Source organism: Physeter macrocephalus, chromosome 21, assembly GCF_002837175.3.
Source record: "Physeter macrocephalus isolate SW-GA chromosome 21, ASM283717v5, whole genome shotgun sequence".
Lineage (NCBI taxonomy): Eukaryota > Metazoa > Chordata > Mammalia > Artiodactyla > Physeteridae > Physeter > Physeter macrocephalus.
This window is the reverse complement of record NC_041234.1, coordinates 61,402,456-61,422,763: the sequence shown is the minus strand read 5'-3', so window position 1 is coordinate 61,422,763 and position 20,308 is coordinate 61,402,456. Positions and strand designations below refer to the sequence as shown.

General features: G+C 36.2%; 1 protein-coding gene across 1 annotated transcript in view; it reads left to right on the top strand.

Moving 5' to 3' along the window:
* The window catches only part of POF1B (POF1B actin binding protein), a 92,932-nt gene that overhangs the window by 2,139 nt on the left and 70,485 nt on the right, over positions 1-20,308 (top strand). Inside the window, 3 exon segments of the mRNA XM_055081592.1 lie at positions 10,618-10,692; positions 13,145-13,225; positions 15,575-15,751. Coding sequence (XP_054937567.1) covers positions 10,618-10,692; positions 13,145-13,225; positions 15,575-15,751 — 333 coding nt within the window.

Here is a 20,308-nt window from a genome sequence, read left to right as displayed (position 1 = left end):
GCATGTAGCTGTCCAGTTTTCCCAGCACCACTTATTGAAGAGGCTGTCTTTTCTCCACTGTATATTCTTCCCTCCTTTGTCAAAGATAAGGTGACCATATGTGTGTGGGTTTATCTCTGGACTTTCTATCCTGTTCCATTGATCTATATTTATGTTTTTGTGCCAGTACCATACTGTCTTGATTACTGTAGCTTTGTAGTATAGTATGAAGTCAGGGAGCCTGATTCCTCCAGCTCCATTTTTCGTTCTCAAGATTGCTTTGGCTATTCGGGGTAAAAAGACGTTTTTAAAGATATAGGTAACCCAACAACTACAAAGGCCACAATTTTCCTGATTTATTTCACTCCTAGCTTAATTTGAGGCAAAAATATGAAGAAGAACCCAGCATTCACTGTCAGTAATTTCCTATTTGAGAAAAACTCCACCTGCATTGAAGTCAAAGGGAAGAAAAATAAAAGGTCAAAACTACTAGTTTGTGATAATAATAATGCAAATGTACATTCCAGTATTCAGTTCATGAACAACAAAGTGGGTGTCACCTGTGTTCCTGAGTAGCCCCAAAACAATGGGGAAGTTGAAACAACAGTTACCATTATCATACGAATGCTAAAATCACCCTATCTGGTGTAGTTATTTAAGTACATTAAACTCTTTTCTTATAAACTTCCTAGTAAAAGAAAAATAAATAGATAAAAATTTAAAGAGCTGAAATTTAGCAAATTATAAACATTGACCACAGAACAAGTTTTAGGATCACATTTTATTGTATACTCTGTAGTTCAACTTTCCTTTTTAATATTCCTGGTACCAAGGTGGTTGAGTTTTTTACGAGACTCACCTTTCTACCTGATATTTGCTAAGTGATCCTCAAAAGACTAGCTCCATCCTGAAATGTAGTTCCCTAAAGGAGTCTATAAAGAGCCTTAGGGACAGAAAGTATGGCCGCAGAAACAGGGAAAAGAGATTGGAATGGAGGGTGTTGTGAAGTCTGAAGTGATTTATAATTGAAAAGAGAGAAGAGGGCTGGGTGAGGAAGAGGGAAGTGAACTTCTAGATATGTGGTAAAGGAAAAAAAAATAAGAATCTTCATTCTCTTAGTGAAATAAGAAAGAAAATTTGACTATAAAAATTCAAACTGAGTTATATATCAAAGGGCATTCATAAATCCACTAAAAGATAATTTGGCAAGAAAGCTTTTAGATTTCTGCCACAAAGAATGTGACTAGGAAACTATTATTCTATTATTTTATTTCTTTTCTCCCTGTTTAGTGGCAGGATGGCATTGTATAAAGTAGGACCTAAAATTGATCTGAAATTACCTTCATGTTAATGAAATGGGTAAGATGTGGTAGCAGCTTTATTGTACACCATGCCAAGCACAAGAAAGCAGTACACATTACTTAAAACACTTTTTGTTTTATACTTTAAAATTCTCTCCTCAATATGTCATGTTTCAATGACATTTTGAGTTGGTATATAACAATTATTCTGATGCTAAAGTTTGTGACCATGACAGCTAGGAAGATAAGTATTATAATCAATTGTTGGTTATCATGAATTCAATTAAACTTTTACTTGAATTGTTTTTAGCATTTTTGTGTTTGGATGATAGTAAAATAATTCCTAAAATTAAAAAATATATATAATTGCCAGTAGTAAAGTATGTTCCCTTTGAGAAACCGAAATTGATGTCACTCTGCTTCGCTTCCTGAATCTTAATTTTCGCTTATGTAGTAGACATTTTAGATTTAACCAAATGCTTTTTGTAGCACTTTGGTATTTTCTATTTCTGGCTTTTTGGCCCACGTTTTTCCTTTTTTGTTTTCTTGTGCACTAAAATAGTGTTTATAGACATAAACATATTTTAAATTTCTCCAGATATAATGTTGCTTTGCTTCTTGTCTAAAATTGATCAGATATATTTTATGATTCCCTCAGTTATTATTTTGTCTGACTGATAAAGTGTTTCTCAGAGAAAACTGAATATAGAAACAAGGTATGGTGAAATTGTCTAAATTGATGGTAGAATTAAAATTATTAAGTTTATCCATATGAACAGGAAAAATCAAAAGCAGGTGTAATCAAGGTCATAGGTGCATTTTAGAACTGAATATAGTCTTGTAAATAAATAGAATTCTAGAAACTACATAAAACTAAAGAAAACAAAAACCTTATGGCTCAACCTTTTAAAAGGCCTAAACATTAAACAACCATCATTAACTCAAAATGAAACACTGCCTCAAATGAACAGCATTGATGTTAATATACATCGGACATATGTATTTCTCTTCCATTAATTTTAGCTTTTTCCAAAGTTCAAGATATTGTCCAAGTATACAGAGAAGTTCTGCTGTGAGAGAGAGAAATTGATCAAAATAAAATATTTTTAATACCAGTCATTCACTGAACACATATTTATTAAGTGCCTATTATGTAAGAAACACCATGATTATCTGGATAAATACCATTTGCTTATGCAGGGAGAGTCCATATTGAGGACAGATATATACGACCTGGTCTGTAGGTGTCCTATATGTTTATATTTCATTTTAAAATATAATTTTGTGTTTTAGCCATCAGTACTTTATTGAATAAAACATTTTGGTGCAAGAAGGGATCTCTTAGAGATTGTGTTTTATGGATTACCATTTTTTTAAATTTGAAACTTGCAACCAAATTTAGCTCCAGAAAGAAGCCCAGGGGAGAATGTGAGTGAGTTTATGAATGGCCTCTGCTCTCAGTAATTACCCAGCTTGGGCTTTTCTTTGTTTACATGACTTTTTTCTTTTTTCTTTGGTTACAGAGATAGTGGATAGTTCCCTTACTGTGCCAGGATTTCTATACACTATCAGAAAATTTTCCTGTTCTGTGGGGATGGGTGTGTTGTTTTGAAAAATTGTTCAAATGAGTGGTCACTAAAGTGAACGATTATTCAGGGAAGTAGGTTGCCTGAGAAAGCAATGAGGTTATAGGATAAAGAGGCCCAGTTTTCAGCTTTGGTCATCCCTTTTGTGCTTACAATTAAATGAAGCTATAGAAATTGAGTGCAACTAATTGCTGCGTGAAAATGCCCTTGCCAATTGTCTCTTGTTTAAGGGAGGTCTGATAAATTGCTAGGCCTGTTTTGAGTCAATGGCACTCACGAGCTATCAGTGTGTGTGTGTGTGTGTGTGTGTGTGTGTGTGTGTGTGTGTGTGTGTGTGTGAAGGTGGTGGGGGCAAAGGGGAGGGAGGTGAACTTTTCCTTTAACTGTTGTGATCCAAATATTTTTCTTGACAATTCTTGGTAAAATAACTGCAAGTTTGCCATGCTCTTAAACCCTACTTAAAAGTGGAAACCTTTCTAAACAAGTATATTTGAGCTAACTTTTTCTTCACAACAGCAGCTATCTTAATAACCATCCTTTTTTGGCTTCCAAAGGAACGTATGTACTTTCAGCTTTTAAAGACAAAAAACATGTGCTGCAAAGTGACTGTGTACTTTATTTTCTCTCCTAGTTGCCTTCAAGAAAAGAAAGAATCCAGGAATGGGTCTCTTAAATGAGGGATTTTCCTTGGAGGGAAGGGATGAGTGGAAGGAGTTCTATTACTGTTATGTTCTATTGCTTTCTTTACATAAGAACAGAATCACAGATTTTATCCTAAATTAAGGAAGTGTTTATTTCATATAAACAGAGGTCATTATAATTTACATGTTTCTTCCTGTACAAAGTTCAGAACAGCATCTCAACAATAACCTAAGGCAAGTGTTTAACCATGTTACTGTCTTTGACAGGTTCTAACAAAAGCATCTCCCAAACTATTCCGAAAATTTATTTAAATGGCCTATTTAAATGGCCGTTAGCCTTGGAAAATTCTGTCAGCATAAATGTCAGGTAGTTTTTAAAGATATGCCTCTTTTGAAACTATTCAGCCTAGGCTTTTCCTAAGTCACTAGTATTACTTTCAGTGATTCTCATAGTCATTAAAACTGACAGGAGTGTACACAAGGCTCCCATGGTTTTCCTTCTTGGAACATTATATTATGTATTAGTTTTTAAGTAAAGTTTTAAAATTCAAATTAGGCAACATGAAAGAGTACCATGTTTATTTCAACAAGATTCCAAATATTTAAAGAACAAAGTCCTGTACTATGCATGTAATCTTTTCTATTACCTAATTCTTGTTCCCAGCAGTCTTGCTGTCTCTCCTTTACATATTGCACCAAGGTCTTGAACTCTTTGATCAGAGCTATCAATAGGAAAATGAAAGCCAATAGGTATTGAATGAAAATATTCATATTATGTAGAGCCTAAAGATCAGTCACAGAGAACATTGTGTGAAGAAAATGCCCATCCAAATGAATCTATGTGTAGTGTCCCAGGGAGAGCTACAAATAATAAATGGGCAGTGATGAGGTAGACTTGGGGAGAACTGAAGAATGAAACAGTCAAGTGTAGTGGCTAATAGTGTAAGCTTAGGTTTTAAACTTTTTTGGTTTAATTCCTGGTTCAGGGACTTGCTAGCTATATGCTTCAGTTGCCTCATCTATAAAATGGGGCGATAATAACACCTAAGTCATAAGATTGTTATTAGAGTCAAATGCGATAATATATGGTGAAAAATACACAGAACAGTGCCTGACACATAGTAAGTGTTAATGTTGTATTACCCAGAAGAAATGACTTGATCTCTCATGACCTTGTGTCCTCATTTGTAAAGTGGGGACAATAATACCTTCCTTTAGAGTTGTAGTGAGTATTGAGATAATATGTGAAGGTGTCCAGCACACAGTTAGCACTGGATAATTCTTTCTGTTTGTATTATTGATTTATAAAAATATAGCCAACAAAAGCCGTTAGCTGCACAAACTACAGTAATAAACTAAATGAATAGACTATAAAGTAAGGGTTCCTTTGACACTGGGAAGATTAGGTAAACACATATGCTTGAAAGGCTTATTAGGGCTCTACTAGCTAAGAAAGACTAACGAGGAAAAACATTAAAGCAATTTTCTAAAACATGGTATATGATCAAAAGACTGGAGCAGCAGGAATGTATTTATAATGTTTACTGGCATAAATATCCTTTAGAAAGAGTAATTTGGAAGTTCCCATGCTCTTAGAGTCTTTGAACTTGAACCTCAATATTTGAAATGAAGTTTTTTTAGTGTGTGTTATTTTTCTTTATCCTTTTTAAAATGTAGTGATACTGAGCATTAAAGCTTGCTTGCAGTCTGCCTCTTACCTAATGCTTCCTCTAGAGCTACACTTCCAGTAGGGTAGTGTGTGGTTATTTACATTTACATTTAAATTAATTCAAATCCAATAAAACTAATTATTCAGTTCTTCAGTTGCAATAGCCACATTTTAAGTGCTCAACAGCCACATGTGGCTAGTGACTGCTGTACTGTACAGCACAGATACAGGGCATTTCCACCACTGCAGAGAGTTCTACTGGACACTGCAGATCTATATATTCAAGCTACTCATTTAAGTATAGAACTACCTCTAAGATCATCACAATTCAAAGAAATTAATGGTGGTGCAAATGTGCGATCAAAGGGCTGCCAAAGTACATGATCAGCTTTAAAGAACACATAGGAATGAAACAAAAAATGAAGCCACAAACTTTCAAAGTATAAGTTTAGAATGACAGTTTCAGTAGAAGAAGAATTAAATTCATACAACGTTTTTAAAAGAGCTGAATGAAACATTTTTATGTATGTATGCACGTATAGTCATCCTTTGCTATCTGAGGAGGATTGGTACTTGGACCCCTGCTCCAGATACCAAAATCCACGGATGCTCAAGTATCTTATATAACCTATGCATATCCTTCCCTGTATTTTAAATCATCTTTAGATTTGTAAATACAGTGTAAATACTATATAAATAGTTGCCAGAGTGCACTAAATTCAAGTTTTGCTTTCTGAAACTTTCCAGATTTTAAAAAAAATTTTCAATCCTTTGTTGTTTGAATTTGCAGATGCAGAACCTGTGGATACGGAGGGGTGACTGTATCTATCCTTTATATAATTTCTCCAGAACCTTACTTTTTGAAAGAGTAAATATTTAAATAGAGGAAAAAGATGAAATAACCCCCCTCAATCAAAATGCGCCTCCCTTTATTTTAGCACATGATCTGGGTTTCATAGCCTCTCTGGAACTGCCTATGTCCCTTAGGCTACTGAATTAATTTTAAACTTTAGTAAGTAAAGTTCAAATATCATTCCCATTTTTACTGATGAGGTAACCAAGGCACAGGAGTGCTATGTAATTTGCTCAAGTTCATGCAGCTAGTATGTGGTAGAACCGGGATTTAAATCTAAGCAGTCTAGTTCTAGGTCTATGCTTGTAACCACCATGTTATACTGGATATTCCTGATCTATACATTTGACTTTTATTTATGTCATGCAGTCTCTGATATCTGATTCCTGTATCCCAACTATGATTTAGGTTAAACCAAGGTATGAACAATTATCTCAAGTGATGTTGTAAAATTATCCCAGAAAAGCAGACTGATTTTAATCCACTCTGATCTTAAAATTGGTAATGCCACATGTACTTTATAAGAGGAGGAGGAGGAGAAAAAGGGAAGGAGAAGGGTGAGGAGGAGAAGGAGAAGGAAAAAGATGGGGAGGAGGAGGAAGAGGGAAGAGGGCTGCTACAACTTTCCCAAAATAGAAAATGGCTTTTGTCATCGTGGGAAAAACAGGCTTGGATTTCATACTAAGCCTAAATCTACTAATTATAAACAAAATTATTTTTCAACAAAACTCTACCTAAAGAATGTTGCCAACAGGCAATATTTATGTATTTAGCAAATACAAACCACAGGAATAAATGACTCAATATTACGCTGAATATTTGATCAGAAAAAGTAGGGCCTTCCTGCAAAATCAAAGGGCTTAAATGATATGAGAATTAAATAAAAATTCAATGTTTTATTGAGTTTAGAATTCTATGTGTACACCCTGTAAATATATCATGCTGTCTACTTTATAAAAAACCCTATTGAATTTGTAGAAGTTTAAAATATTTAATCAGGGCTATTCTCTCACATGGTCAGTTATGGGTGGATTTCTTGTTTTCAGGCACCAAAAAGTTACTTTTGATAGTAAATAATAAAAAGAGTCAAATATCTAGCCTCCTATTATGAGAATTAGTCAAATCTAACCGTAGAATTTTGTTCCACAACTTGAACAGAAAATATAATGAGGCAGGCTATAGGTGTGGGAAAGTATAGTGATAAGGGCATGAGTTCTGGATTTAGTGATTAAGTAGCATCATGCTACTTGAGTTGGAATCCCAACACCTTGGTATTAGCTGTGTGATCTTCAGCTAGCTACTTAACCTATCTTTGTCTAACTTTACTCATATGTAAAATGGGGTTATAGTAGTACCTTTCTGATGGCAGTTTTTCTGAGTGTTAAATAAGATGATCTATGTAACATATTTGGCATAGAAAGCTCTTCATAGGTGTTAGTTGTCATTATCATCTTCATCAAAGGAAAACAAGATGGACACGTTTAAAGGATTTGAAATTGTCTTGTCTGTATGGAAAAATAAGCTGGGAGTGACCTCTTATATTCACAGAATGTCGGAAATAGAATGGGGCTTAAAGATCCTCCAATCCACACACATACCCACATCCCATTTCTCACATGAGGAAATAAGCTCAGGAAGATGGCATGAGTTGTTCATTATCACAGCTGGCTGGTGTTATAGTGGTATAACTAGAAGTAGAACCTAGGGCTCTGGACTTCAAGCACAGGACTCTTTCCACTATATTATGATAGTCACCACCACCCCTTCCCCAGCCTTCAATTATTTTGTTATAAGGAACATGGGGCTATGGCATAGAGGGCATAAGTACAAAAGATGTAACTATTCACTAGATTTAATGATTTCAACATGAAGGATTTAGGGAAGCTCTATACAGATGAGTGACACTGAAAATTAAACATTTATGTAGGTTATCAAGAGAGAGATTTAAATTTCTATTCCTGAGATGCCTTTAAAACTAAGACATCCTCTTCATTCATACATTCATTCATTCACAAACATTTTTGATCACTTCCTGTAGAATAGGCAATGGCTACTTGTGGGATGACTTGCTGCAATTCTGCCTAGAGCTAGATGCCACTGAAAGTAACTTCCATCATCAAGACAATGTTCATTTTGTACCTTTACTCACACTACTTACCTAATTCCATACACTTTCATGGGAAAAGGGTTTTCTTTAGCAAGTTTTTCTGAAATTAATACACCTTATATTCAGATAGGTTTTTTTCCACCTTATGATAAGTCTAATACTGCTGCAATTTAAACTCATGCTGGTCACTGCTATATGTCTTAATCTCTTTGACCCATATTAAGCTACCACCTTAATATTTTACTTTTTGAAGTCATTCCATTTGTCCTTCATTTCCATAAGGGTTGTATGGGAAAAGCCACATTTGCCTAGATCAATTCTAATAATGAAGGCTCAGAACAATTAAGTAAAATGTAATTTGTGGAATTAATGTATGAGATTTCCAAATATAAGAAGATTGAATAATTTCTTCATTTTAGCACTAGACTAGTCTTTGTGCAAATACACCAATTTGCCTTTTGAATATCTGCTATCTTGGCATCTGAATAAAGTAACTGCCTATCAATATATGTCCTAAATATGTAAGATACATATACACAAACACATATATATATATTTGTGTATGTGTGTGTATTCCTATTTGGGTTAATTTCAGCAAGTTTATAAAACTTCTCAGTATACTCTTTCATCTTAAAAGCTACTCCACATAGCTGGTTAAGTTTCATTCTGTTTAATTTGTTAATGTCATCAGATTTGAATAGGGTAAAGGGAAGGGGAAAGAACTACCATCTATAGAACCAGGTACCAGGCAGAGTGCACTAACTGTATTCTCAAAATAACCCTAGTATTACTAGCCACAGCCTAAAAAGGCTAAAAGTTTTCATAAAAGCATCTTTAACACATGAGTAATTTTACACTTTGCTGATGGATGTGGAATTGGCATAGCCATTTGAGAAATCAATTGGGCAGTATGTGTTAAAATGAATAATGCACATACTCTGTGCCCTAGTAATTCCACTTTGTGGGATTCTAGAGAAATACTCACATTGCACAAGGATGCTCTTTGCAGCATAGTGGAAACCTGGAAACAATTTTAAAAAGATAGATAAGTAAACTATCAAACAAACATTATGGAACACTATAATTTAAAATAATGAATTAAGACATTAATCTATAATATGAGATATTGTTAGGTTTATATTGCAGAATAATAAAAGTAAATATTATTATTTATACATATATGTATAAATATGGGTAAGAGATTTGAATGAAGGGAGGATGGTTAAGGGAAGATCTTTGACTTTATAAATTTTTATGTTAGAGTGTATTCATGCACTATTGCATAACTAAAAAGCACCTTTTTTGTCTTTCTGAACTTATTCCTGTTGGATCTGTCGGACAAATCCACCTGCACTTGGTTGTATTTGTAACCATTTTCCTAAACTGAAGAACAAGTACCTATTTGGTCTAAAGTCTTTAATTCTGTGCATTTGTCTGAGCAATTACCCTCAGCTACCAGCAGGAAATCTGGGAATCTATTCAAGGTCTGCCTAGAAACATTAAGCTTGCAGTATTGCTGTTGACGTAACAGAGGGAGGAAGGATGAAAATGTTACAAGTTGAACCAAAAGGAAAACCACAGCGTGCAGAACATTTGGCAGTCTGAGTAAATGCACAGTCCTGTTTTAAGAACAGCATGTTACACCTACATTATATCTGTACTTCGGTATGGGTCTGTCAGTGTTTCCCTTGTAAGTCTGTGATTCTGATTTTTAATACCTCCTTGATCTGAAGAAAACACTGTTTTTATCGTTTTAGGAATATATCCTGGAGTTGTGTCAATTGGTTGTAAATTATAGTAATGTATGAAGAAATTGAGTAATGCTGTCAACTCTTTGCACACTGATGAAGTTATGCAATTTGCTGATCTGGAAAAAATGTAAAGAATGCCAGCATAATTGATAGAGTGAACATTTTATCTAAACATTATCAAAAATCATACTCTCGTCTTTATGGATCATTCTTTAACATCAGAACCTACTCTTTGAAATTAAACTAGAAGCAGATCACACGAAGCATAATTAAAAATCAGCTTGAAGTAATCTAAGAGCAGTAGTCTTAGTTGAGTTTTCAAAGGTAGTTTCCTATATTGGTTTCAGATTTTTTTACATTTAAAGTTTTTGTTTGATAAACTTTAAATCTTGTTAATTGCAGACATACAATAACATCGGGGGATACATCAGCCGAGTTCTCAAAAAAGCAAAAAAAGGGATGCAAACTAAAAGTGCAAGAAGTATGTATTGTTATGAAAGCATTCTAGAAATTATTTTTCATTAGATTACTTGCAATGCTGACAAAGGAATTGGTAATGTGTTCTTTGGAAAGATGGACATCATCTAAGAAAGCATTAAATAATGTTCTTATTTCTGACAAATTGGGTTATTATAAAAATAAAGGAAATAATAGTACCTTAAGAACCTAAGACATTTAAATGACACTGCTCAGTAACAGTTTCTGAACCCCCTTTTGTTTCTATCAACAGGAACTTCATTCTCCAACTCTGAAAATATCTACTTGTGCCCCAATCACTCTACATATAACCCCAAATACTGAACAGGTAAAATAAGATATGGATTAGATCAGATTACTTTCTTTTTGTGTAAACCTTGCTTGTATGTTTAAGTGATCTTTAGGCCCTCATAAAGCTTTACACATTCAGAAAAATTCAGGAACATAAAACTGGAAAGGAGAGCCTTACATATGAAAGTCAGCTCAGCCCATTATAAGAATGTGAAGCAAGTGCTGTGAATTGAGGTTTTTTCAATTTCATTGTCTACTCAATCTGATTGCTTTTGTTTGAGTGCAGTTTATTTTTTGCCAAGGATCTCCCACTGATTATGTATATTTTAAGGGTCCTTGATCTGATCAGAAATGAAGTACCTAGATCTTGGATTGATTGAGGACGTGGCTTTGTGAATGATAATACTGTACATTTATATCCAGAGAGAATAACTTACAGCGTCAGAACTAGCCCTTCTCCAAGGTGCATGATTTGAAAGACACACAAGGTCAAGTTCCCTTAACCTTTGTGACCTAATAATCCCACTTTTAAGATTATTTTTGAGTGTACACATTATATCTCCAAAAGGTACCTGTAATAATAAATACCATATTAACAAATATGTGTTTAATGAGCTAGTCCCACATATTAAAAAGTAAATTCTGAGTAAATAAACCATATGACATCCTAAGTTTGTTAGTACACAGGAGGGGAGTATAAAGGTTGCAGGGGGCTTCCCTGGTGGCGCGGTGGTTGCGCGTCCGCCTGCTGATGCAGGGGACCGGGTTCGCGCCCCGGTCTGGGAGGATCCCGCGTGCCGCGGAGCGGCTGGGACCACAAAAAAAAAAAAAAAAAAAAAAAAAAAAAAAAAAAAAAAAAAAAGGTTGCAGGATTTAGAGGATAGGAGGGAGAAAGATACTGTTCTGAGAAAACATGCCTGCCCAGACTGAAGTGTCACGATGTGAACTTGGATAGTGAAGGGACAAATGGACAAAAGCTGATCTCTAGACCTGGGATACATCAGGAAAAGGTGATACTATGCAGAACAAGTAAGATTATCAAAGAAAAGTTTGCCTACCATGTCCCAGTTTGGCCTGGCCTAGAGCTAGGTCAGTTAGAGTCATGCATTTATTCAGTGAACATTTGCTGAGTGCCAAGTATGTACCAAATATTGCACAAAGATGAATTGGAACCAATCACTACTCCCAAAGAACTCAGACTAACATGGGTCATGCACCTAACAAAACATAGGACAGTGGAATAAAGGTTACAACTGAATTAAAAGTGGAGCCCCACGGGATAGACCACCAAGATAGGATTAGCTCAGAAAAGTAAGTCCACTTAAATCACAGAGCTGTTCACTACACTCAAATCCAGTCATAAAATTGCACTTACTGTTATTTTTCATAATAAAGGGCTCTAGAATTAAGTTTGCTGTAAATTTTACTTCTGACAAAAAATATGTTTATTCTAGAAAATTTGGAAATACAAAAGAACATAAAGAAGAAAAAATAAAATTCACTCATGACCTGTCCCCTACCCAGAGATAGTACTCTTAGCATTTTGTTGTGTTTTCTTCCATTCAAATAAAAAATTAAGATCATACCATATATGCAGTTTTATATCTTCATTCTCACTTAATCTTATATAATATTATGAGCTTTTTAATGTAAATTTATATTATCAAGATCATTATTTCGATGGCTACATATTTCAGCTTATGAATGATTATTTAATCTTTTCCCTCTCCACAGGAAAATGCTCCTCCTACTGTACTCTCATCAGCATTATTATTTTAACATTTTCCCAGTTAAAATATGGTATTCTTTTGTTATGTTTATTTGATTCTTAGTTTGTTTCAATAATTTTTGTTGTTTGTTAATCATTTGCTTTTCTTCTTTTCTGCTTTCATACCGTTTGCTCATTTTTCTATTAGTGTGAAGATTTTTTTCTCACCGAGGTATAAAAACTCTCTTTATATTAATGATACCCACTCTTTTTCCATCAAAAACTTACAAATGACTTTGTTCTGGTGTTTTGTCTCCCTTTTAACGTTATTTATGGCCCTCGCCCGCCACCACACTGAAGATTTAAATGTTTAAGTGTACACACACAGTTTTCTCTTTGCATCTCCTTTCATTTTTTAAAATATAGGATGTTCTTTCCAAACAGAAGATCTGATTAATAAATATTAAGCTATATTTTCTTCTAATCATGTGGGGACATTTACAATGAAACAAATATTTTGAAACTCTCATCAAATATAGTTTGGAATGTGTGATGAATTACTATGCAGTGAGTATAATAGAAATACCTAGCATGGTGCTGAGCCCATAAACACACTCTTTCATGTATGTTTTTGAGACTGAAATTAACCAAAACATAAATTCATATGTCATCATTTATGTAAATGGTTTTTAAAATTTTACTCTGAAAATTGCTCCCAATTATTCTGGCTGCAAGTTCACTAAATAACTGATTATATGCAGCTTTTATCTTTTCTTCAAAGGAACTCCATTCTCCAACAGTGAAAGTCACTACATATCCACAGACCACAATTAGGCAATATGTAGTGCAAAATCCTGAACAGGTAAGCTATATCATGCAAACTCTTGTCCCAACCTAGTAATTCCTCAGAAGTTGATAGCTCAAACAAGAAGGGTGAGTCAGCTACTAGATTCCTAAAATCAGATTGTTGGAGTTCTTCCAGTTATAAAGTTACTTTCTGATCATTAATATCAACAAAGTCATCTTTAGCTCCAGACAACCATGTGCCTCAGAGATGCAACAGTTCCAAGTAGCATGGAAATTCTTGGGTTATAAAGTCTTTCTGCTTCTATAGCACCACCTTTTGTGCACTTTGAACCAAAGAAAAAAGGGACAAAGTTCTTTCATAGGCTTCATATAAAACTATCACCTGTTGCATCGGTGGTTGGAGTCTTTAGTCTATTTAGATTTGCCATTGAGATATGGGCTAGGAAGAAGAAAATGAAAAGTCAAAAGTTCAAAAGTGTCTCCATGGCTTTGTTTCCTACAGTGTATGAACTTTTGTGCCTAGAAATGAGGTCTTTTGACAATTACATTATTATATTTTCTATAAAGATATTTAACCTTATATTATACAAACTAGGATATTATTCTCTGAATCATTTTGAGGAGAAAATTAAGAAAAAAATTTTTCCAACAGTAATAAGCCTTCCTCAACACACACACACACACACACACACACACACACACACACACACGGCCTTACTTTAGCTGCAGCAGGAGGTTCTTCAGTGGGGTTATAAGGACAAAAGTTTCACAAATAGAAACAGTGTGCCCTGGATAATAATACTGCAATTCTTTGCTTTTCTCTTTATTTTATTTTTCTACTACTGCAGGAAACAATTCTCCTCTCTCTCAAAAATAAAATTGATCATTTGCTTCAGCTGTGGAAAACAAAGGGTTAAATTAGGGTAACACATTTGGTACTAGTCTAGTTGAGTGGGAAGTATATATTAATACTATACTTCTGCTTGTATCTATCTCCCATCTTTCTTCTTTCTTTATTCATTTAAAAATTATCATCTCATATCTCTTTAGCTAGAGAGGCTGTTAGCTGTGCACATGCGTGTGTGTGAACCTATGAGCTTACAGGCTCTGTGTTGGAGGGGTGATTGTTTTGGACATTTCCTTGAGTTTTCATACATCTATGTAAAAATCAAGAGAGAATGTGATTATAGTAAAGCAGCTGCTTCCTCCTTTGGCAGAATCAAGTGTTTAAGCAACAAATCTGAAAAATGTGTGTGGGGGAAGGGAGACATGAGGAAGGCCTCGGAGATGAGACTGCCTCTTTCTACAACTTGGCCAATCACTTTATGCTTTCCCCTTTTTCCTGTCACTCTCTTTTTCTTCCTTTCACAATTAAACTGGGGAATATGCATACTTGAATGCATATTACACTTGACATCCCTGACTCTCAAGAATTAGTTCTAGATAATGCTTTTTTTTCATGATGTGAGAAGTGTTGTGTTTGCCTAAGATATATCCATGGAGAGATTTTAAATATCAAATCATTTGAATTCCAGCCTTCTTTGCAAGTGATTCTTATGAGACTTTTGATGCATTCTTATTCTTTAGTTAATGAGGAAATGGAAGAATTAATATTTATTGGATATACACTCCATGCTAGGAAATTTACATATTTTATCCCATTTAGTTCTAAAAAAGTGAGAAAACAGCAGCACAGAGAAGTTGTAATTTATTCAGTGAATTATTTTTTCCCACAGGTTTAGTGGGTTTAATAAGTTTACCCTTTCAGTTCCTATTTGCAGCACCCAATATCCTTTGAAATACCAGACAGACCCATCAGTGGCCAACAGTAAAGTTCAGACCTCCAGAGTTTAAAAGTTCAGGTTCTCTGAGCATTCTGTGCTGCAATGGCACTTGTCCAAAATTGGTACCTCCCTATAGTTGGGGGCACATTAAATGTACCAGTGAAAGAAGCTTTTTCCCCTTCAAGGGGAAGAAAGAAAATCACTTCTCAAAACCCAGCAGATCTAGCTGTGAGGTCTTTCCTCCTGTTCCATCTCTTCAGGCTTGTTTTCCTTGCAGTGGAGCAAGAGAACAAATGTAACCTGAGTTACAAGAAACAAGACAGTGATGGCTATAAAGGGAGTGACCAGGAGCAGCAGAACCTCCTTTAGCTCCCACATCCAATATATGTATGTCACAGAAAAACAAAAATAACAAGTCCACGAAATACAACAGCTAGAATTACAAAAACCCATTCATCCAAGGGTGGTGGAAGGCAAGAAGGGGAAGTGGGAAGATAAATGGCACAGGGAGAAATTCAAATCAGTCCAGTCACGGAGGCTGGCAAATGCTAGAAAAGAGCTGCAGAAAAACGTGTGGTCCTTTCAGACTCACCGGTGTTTAGAATCCATACTAATGTCAGGAAAATTCTGCCTTACCTGGACTGGAGACAAAAATCCCGACTCCTGAAAATGGCAGAAGAGTAGGACGTGGAGATAACCTTCCGCCCCACAAATACATCAGAAATACATCTACATGTGGAACAACCCCTAAAGAACACCTGCTGAACGTTGGCAGAAGACCTCAGACTTCCCAAAAGGCAAGAAACTCCCCACGTACCTGGGTAGGGCAAAAGAAAAAAAAGAAAAAACAGAGACAAAGCAATAGGGATGGGACCTGCACCTCTGGGAGGGAGATGTGGACAAAGAAATGTTTCCACACACTAGGAAGCCCCTTTGTGGGTGGAGACTGTGTGTGGTGGAGAGGGGAAGCTTCAGAGCCACAGAGAAGAGCACAAAACAGGGGTGAAGAGGGCAAAGCAGAGAGATCCCTTCACAGAGGATCGGTGCCGACCAGGACTCACCAGCCCCAGAGGCTTGTCTGCTCACCCGCCGGGGCAGGTGGGGGCTGAGAGCTGAGGCTTTGGCTTCGGAGGTCAGATCCCATGGAGAGGACGGGTTGGCTGCGTGAACACAGCCAGAAGGGGGTTAGTGCGCCAAAGCTAGCCTGGAGGGAGTCCGGGAAGAAGTCTGGAGCTTCCAAACAGGCAAGAGAATTTTTCTTTCCTCTTTGTTTTGTGGTGCGTGAGGAGAGGGGATTCAGAGTGCTGTTTAAAGGAGCTCCAGAGAGAGGCGTGAGCTGCAGCTATCAGCGCAGACCCCAGAGATGGGCATGGGATGCTAAGGCTGCTGCTGCAGCCACCAAGAAGCCTGTGTGCAAGCACAGGTCACTATCCACACCTCCCCTCCTGGGAGCCTGTGCAGCCTGACACTGCCAGGGTCCTGTGATCGAGGGACAACTTCCCTGGGAGAACACACGGTGCACCTCAGGCTGTTGCAATGTCACTCTGGAATCTGCCGCTGCAGGCTCATCCCGCATTCCCATAACCCTCACTCCCCCTGCCTGAGTGAGCCAGAGCCCCCGAATCAGCTGCTCCTTTAACCCTGTCCTGTCTGAGCGAAGAATAGAAGCCCTCAGGCAACCTACATGCAGAGGCGGGACCAAACCCAAAGCTGAACCCCAGGAGCTGTGCAAACAAAGAAGAGAAAGGGAAATCTCTCCCAGCAGCCTCAGGAGCAGCCAATTAAAAATACGCAATCAATGTGATGTACCCTGCATCTGTGGAATACCTGAATAGATAAAGAATCATCACAAATTGAGGAGGTGGACTTGGGGGGAGAGATATGTATATTTTTTCCCTTCTTCTCTTTTTCTGATTGTGTATATGTATGCTTATGTGTGTGATTTTGTCAGTATAGCTTTGCTTTTACAACTTGTCCTAGGGTTCTGTCTGTCTGTTTTTTTTTTTTTTTTTTACTATAGTTTTTAGCACTTGTTATCATTGGTGGATTTGTTTTTTAGTTTGGTTGCTCTCTTCTTTCTTTTATTTTAAATTTTTTTTAATATTATTTTTTATTTTAATAACTTTATTTTATTTATTTTATCTTTTTCTTTCTTTCTTTTGTTCTCCCATTTATCCTGAGCTGTGTGGATAACAGGTTCTTGGTGCTCTGGCCAGTCGTCAGGGCTGTGCCTCTGAGGAGGGATGGGCAATTTCAGAACATTGCTCCACCTGAGACCACCCAACTCCACGTAATATCAAATGGAAAATATCTCCCAGAGATCTCCACCTCAACATCAACACCCAACTCCACACAACGACCAGCAAGCTACAGTGCTGGACACCCTATGCCAAACAACTAGCAAGACAGGAACACAACCTCACCCATTAGCACAGAGGCTGCCTAAAATCATAATAATGTCAAAGACACCCCAAAACACACCACCAGACGTGGACCTACCCACCAGAAAGAAAAGATCCAGCCTCATCCACCAGAACACAGGCACTAGTCCCATCCACCAAGAAGCCTACACAACCCACTGAACCAAGCTAAGCCACTTAGGGCAGACACCAAAAACAACGGGAACAATGAACCTGTAGCCTGCTAAAAGTAGACCCCAAACACAGTAAGTTAAGCAAAATGAGAAGGCAGAGAAACACAGCAGATGAAGGAGCAAGGCAAAAACAAATCAGACCAAACAAATGGAGAGGAAATAGGCAGTCTACCTGAAAAAGAATTCAGAATAATGATAGTAAAGATGATCCAAAAACTTGGAAATAGAATAGGGAAAATACAAGAAACGTTTAACAAGGACTTAGAAGAACTAAAGAGCAAACAAACAATAATGAACAATGCAATAAATGAAATTAAAAATTCTCTAGAAGGGATCAATAGCAGAATAACTGAGGCAGAAGCAGGGATAAGTGACCTGGAAGATAAAAGAGTGGAATTAAATACTGTAGAGCAGAATAAACAAAAAAGAATGAAAAGAATTGAGGACAGTCTCAGAAACCTCTGGGACAATATTAAATGCACCAACATTCGAATTATAGGGGTCCCAGATGAAGAAGAGAAAAAGAAAGGGACTGAGAAAATATTTGAAGAGATTATAGTTGAAAACTTCCCTAATATGGGAAAGGAAATAGTTAATCAAGTCCAGGAAGCACAGAGAGTCCCATACAGGATAAATCCAAGGAGAAACACGCCAAGACACATATTCATCAAACTATCAAAAATTAAATACAAAGAAAAAGTATTAAAAGCAGCAAGGGAAAAACATCAAATAACATACAAGGGAATCCCCATAAGGTTAACAGCTGATATTTCAGCAGAAACTCTGCAAACCAGAAGGGAGTGGCAGGACATATTTAAAGTGATGAAAGGGAAAAAAAACTACAACCAAGATTACTGTACCCAGCAAGGATCTCATTCAGATTTGAAGGAGAAATTAAAACCTTTAAAGACAAGCAAAAGATAAGGGAATTCAGCACCACCAAACCAACGTTACAAGAAATGCTATAGGAACTTCTCTAGGTGGGAAACACAACAGAAGGAAAAGATCTACAATAATAATCCCAAAACAATTAAGAAAACGGTAATAGGAACATACATATAGATAATTCCCTTAAATGTAAATGGATTAAATGCTCCAACCAAAAGACATAGACTGGCTGAAAGGATACAAAAACAAGATCTGTATATATGCTGTGTACCAGAGATGCACTTCAGACCTGGGGACGCATACAGACTGAAAGTGAGGGGATAGAAAAAGATAATCCAAGCAAATGGAAATCAAAAGAAAGCTGGAGTAGCAATTCTTATATCGGACAAAATAGACATTAAAACAGACTATTACAAGACAGAAAGGAGCTACATAATGATCAAGGGACCAATCCAAGAGGAAGATATAACAATTGTAAATATTTATGTACCCAACGAAATCGCCAGTAACACAATCATAGTAGGGGACTTTAACACCCCACTTTCACCAATGGACAGATCATCCAAAATGAAAATAAATAAGGAAGTACAAGCTTTAAATGATACATTACACAAGATGGACTTAATTGATATTTATAGGACATTCCATCCAAAAACAACAGAATACACATTCTTCTCAAGTGCTCATGGAACATTCTCCAGGTAGATCATATCTTGGGTCACAAATGAAGCCTTGGTAAATTTAAGGAAATTGAAATCGTATCAAATATCTTTTCTGACCACAACGCTATGAGACTAGATATCAGTTACAGAAAAAAATCTGTAAAAAATACAAACATAATGGTGCTAAACAATACACTACTAAATAACCAAGAAATCACTGAAGAAATCAAAAAATACCTAGAAACAAATGACAATGAGAACACGACGACCCAAAACTTATTGGATGCAGCAAATGCAGTTATAAGAGGAAAGTTTTCAGCATTACAATCCTACCTTAAGAAACAAGAAACATCTCAAACAACCTAACCTTACACCTAAAACAATTATAGAAAGAGGAAGAAAAAAAACCCCAAATTTAGCAGAAGGAAAGAAATCATAACAGCTGGTTCTTTGAGAAGATAAAATTGATAAACCATTTGCTAGACTCACCAGGAAAAAAAGGGAGAAGACTCAAATCAATAGAATTAGAAACGAAAAAGGAGAAGTAACAACTGACACTGCAGAAATACAAAGGATCATGAGAGATTACTACAAGCAACTGTATGCCAATGAAATGGACAACCTGGAAGAAATGGACAAATTCTTTGAAAGGTAGAACCCTCCAAGACTGAACCAGGAAGAAATTGAAAATATGAACAGAGCAAGCACAAGTAATGAAATTGAAATGGTGATTAAAAATCTTCCAATAAATAAAAGCCCAGGACCAGATGTCTTCACAGACAAATTCTATCAAACATTTCGAGAAGAGTTAACACCTATCCTTCTCAAACTCTTCCAAAATAGAGTAGAGGGAGGAACACGCCCAAACTCATTCTATGAGGCCACCATCACCCTGATACCAAAGACATACAAAGATGTCACAAAGAAAGAAAACTACAGGCCAATGTCACTGAGGAATATAGATGTCAAAATCCTCAACAAAATACTAGTAAACAGAATCCAACAGCACTATAAATGGATCACACACCATGATCAAGTGGGGTTTATTCCAGGAATGCAAGGATTTTCAATATATGCCAATCAATCAATGTGATACACCCATATTAACAAATTGAAGGAGAAAAACCAAATGATCATCTCAATCGATGCAGAGAAAGCTTTCAACAACATTCAACACCCATTTACGATAAAAATCCTGTAGAAAGTAGGAA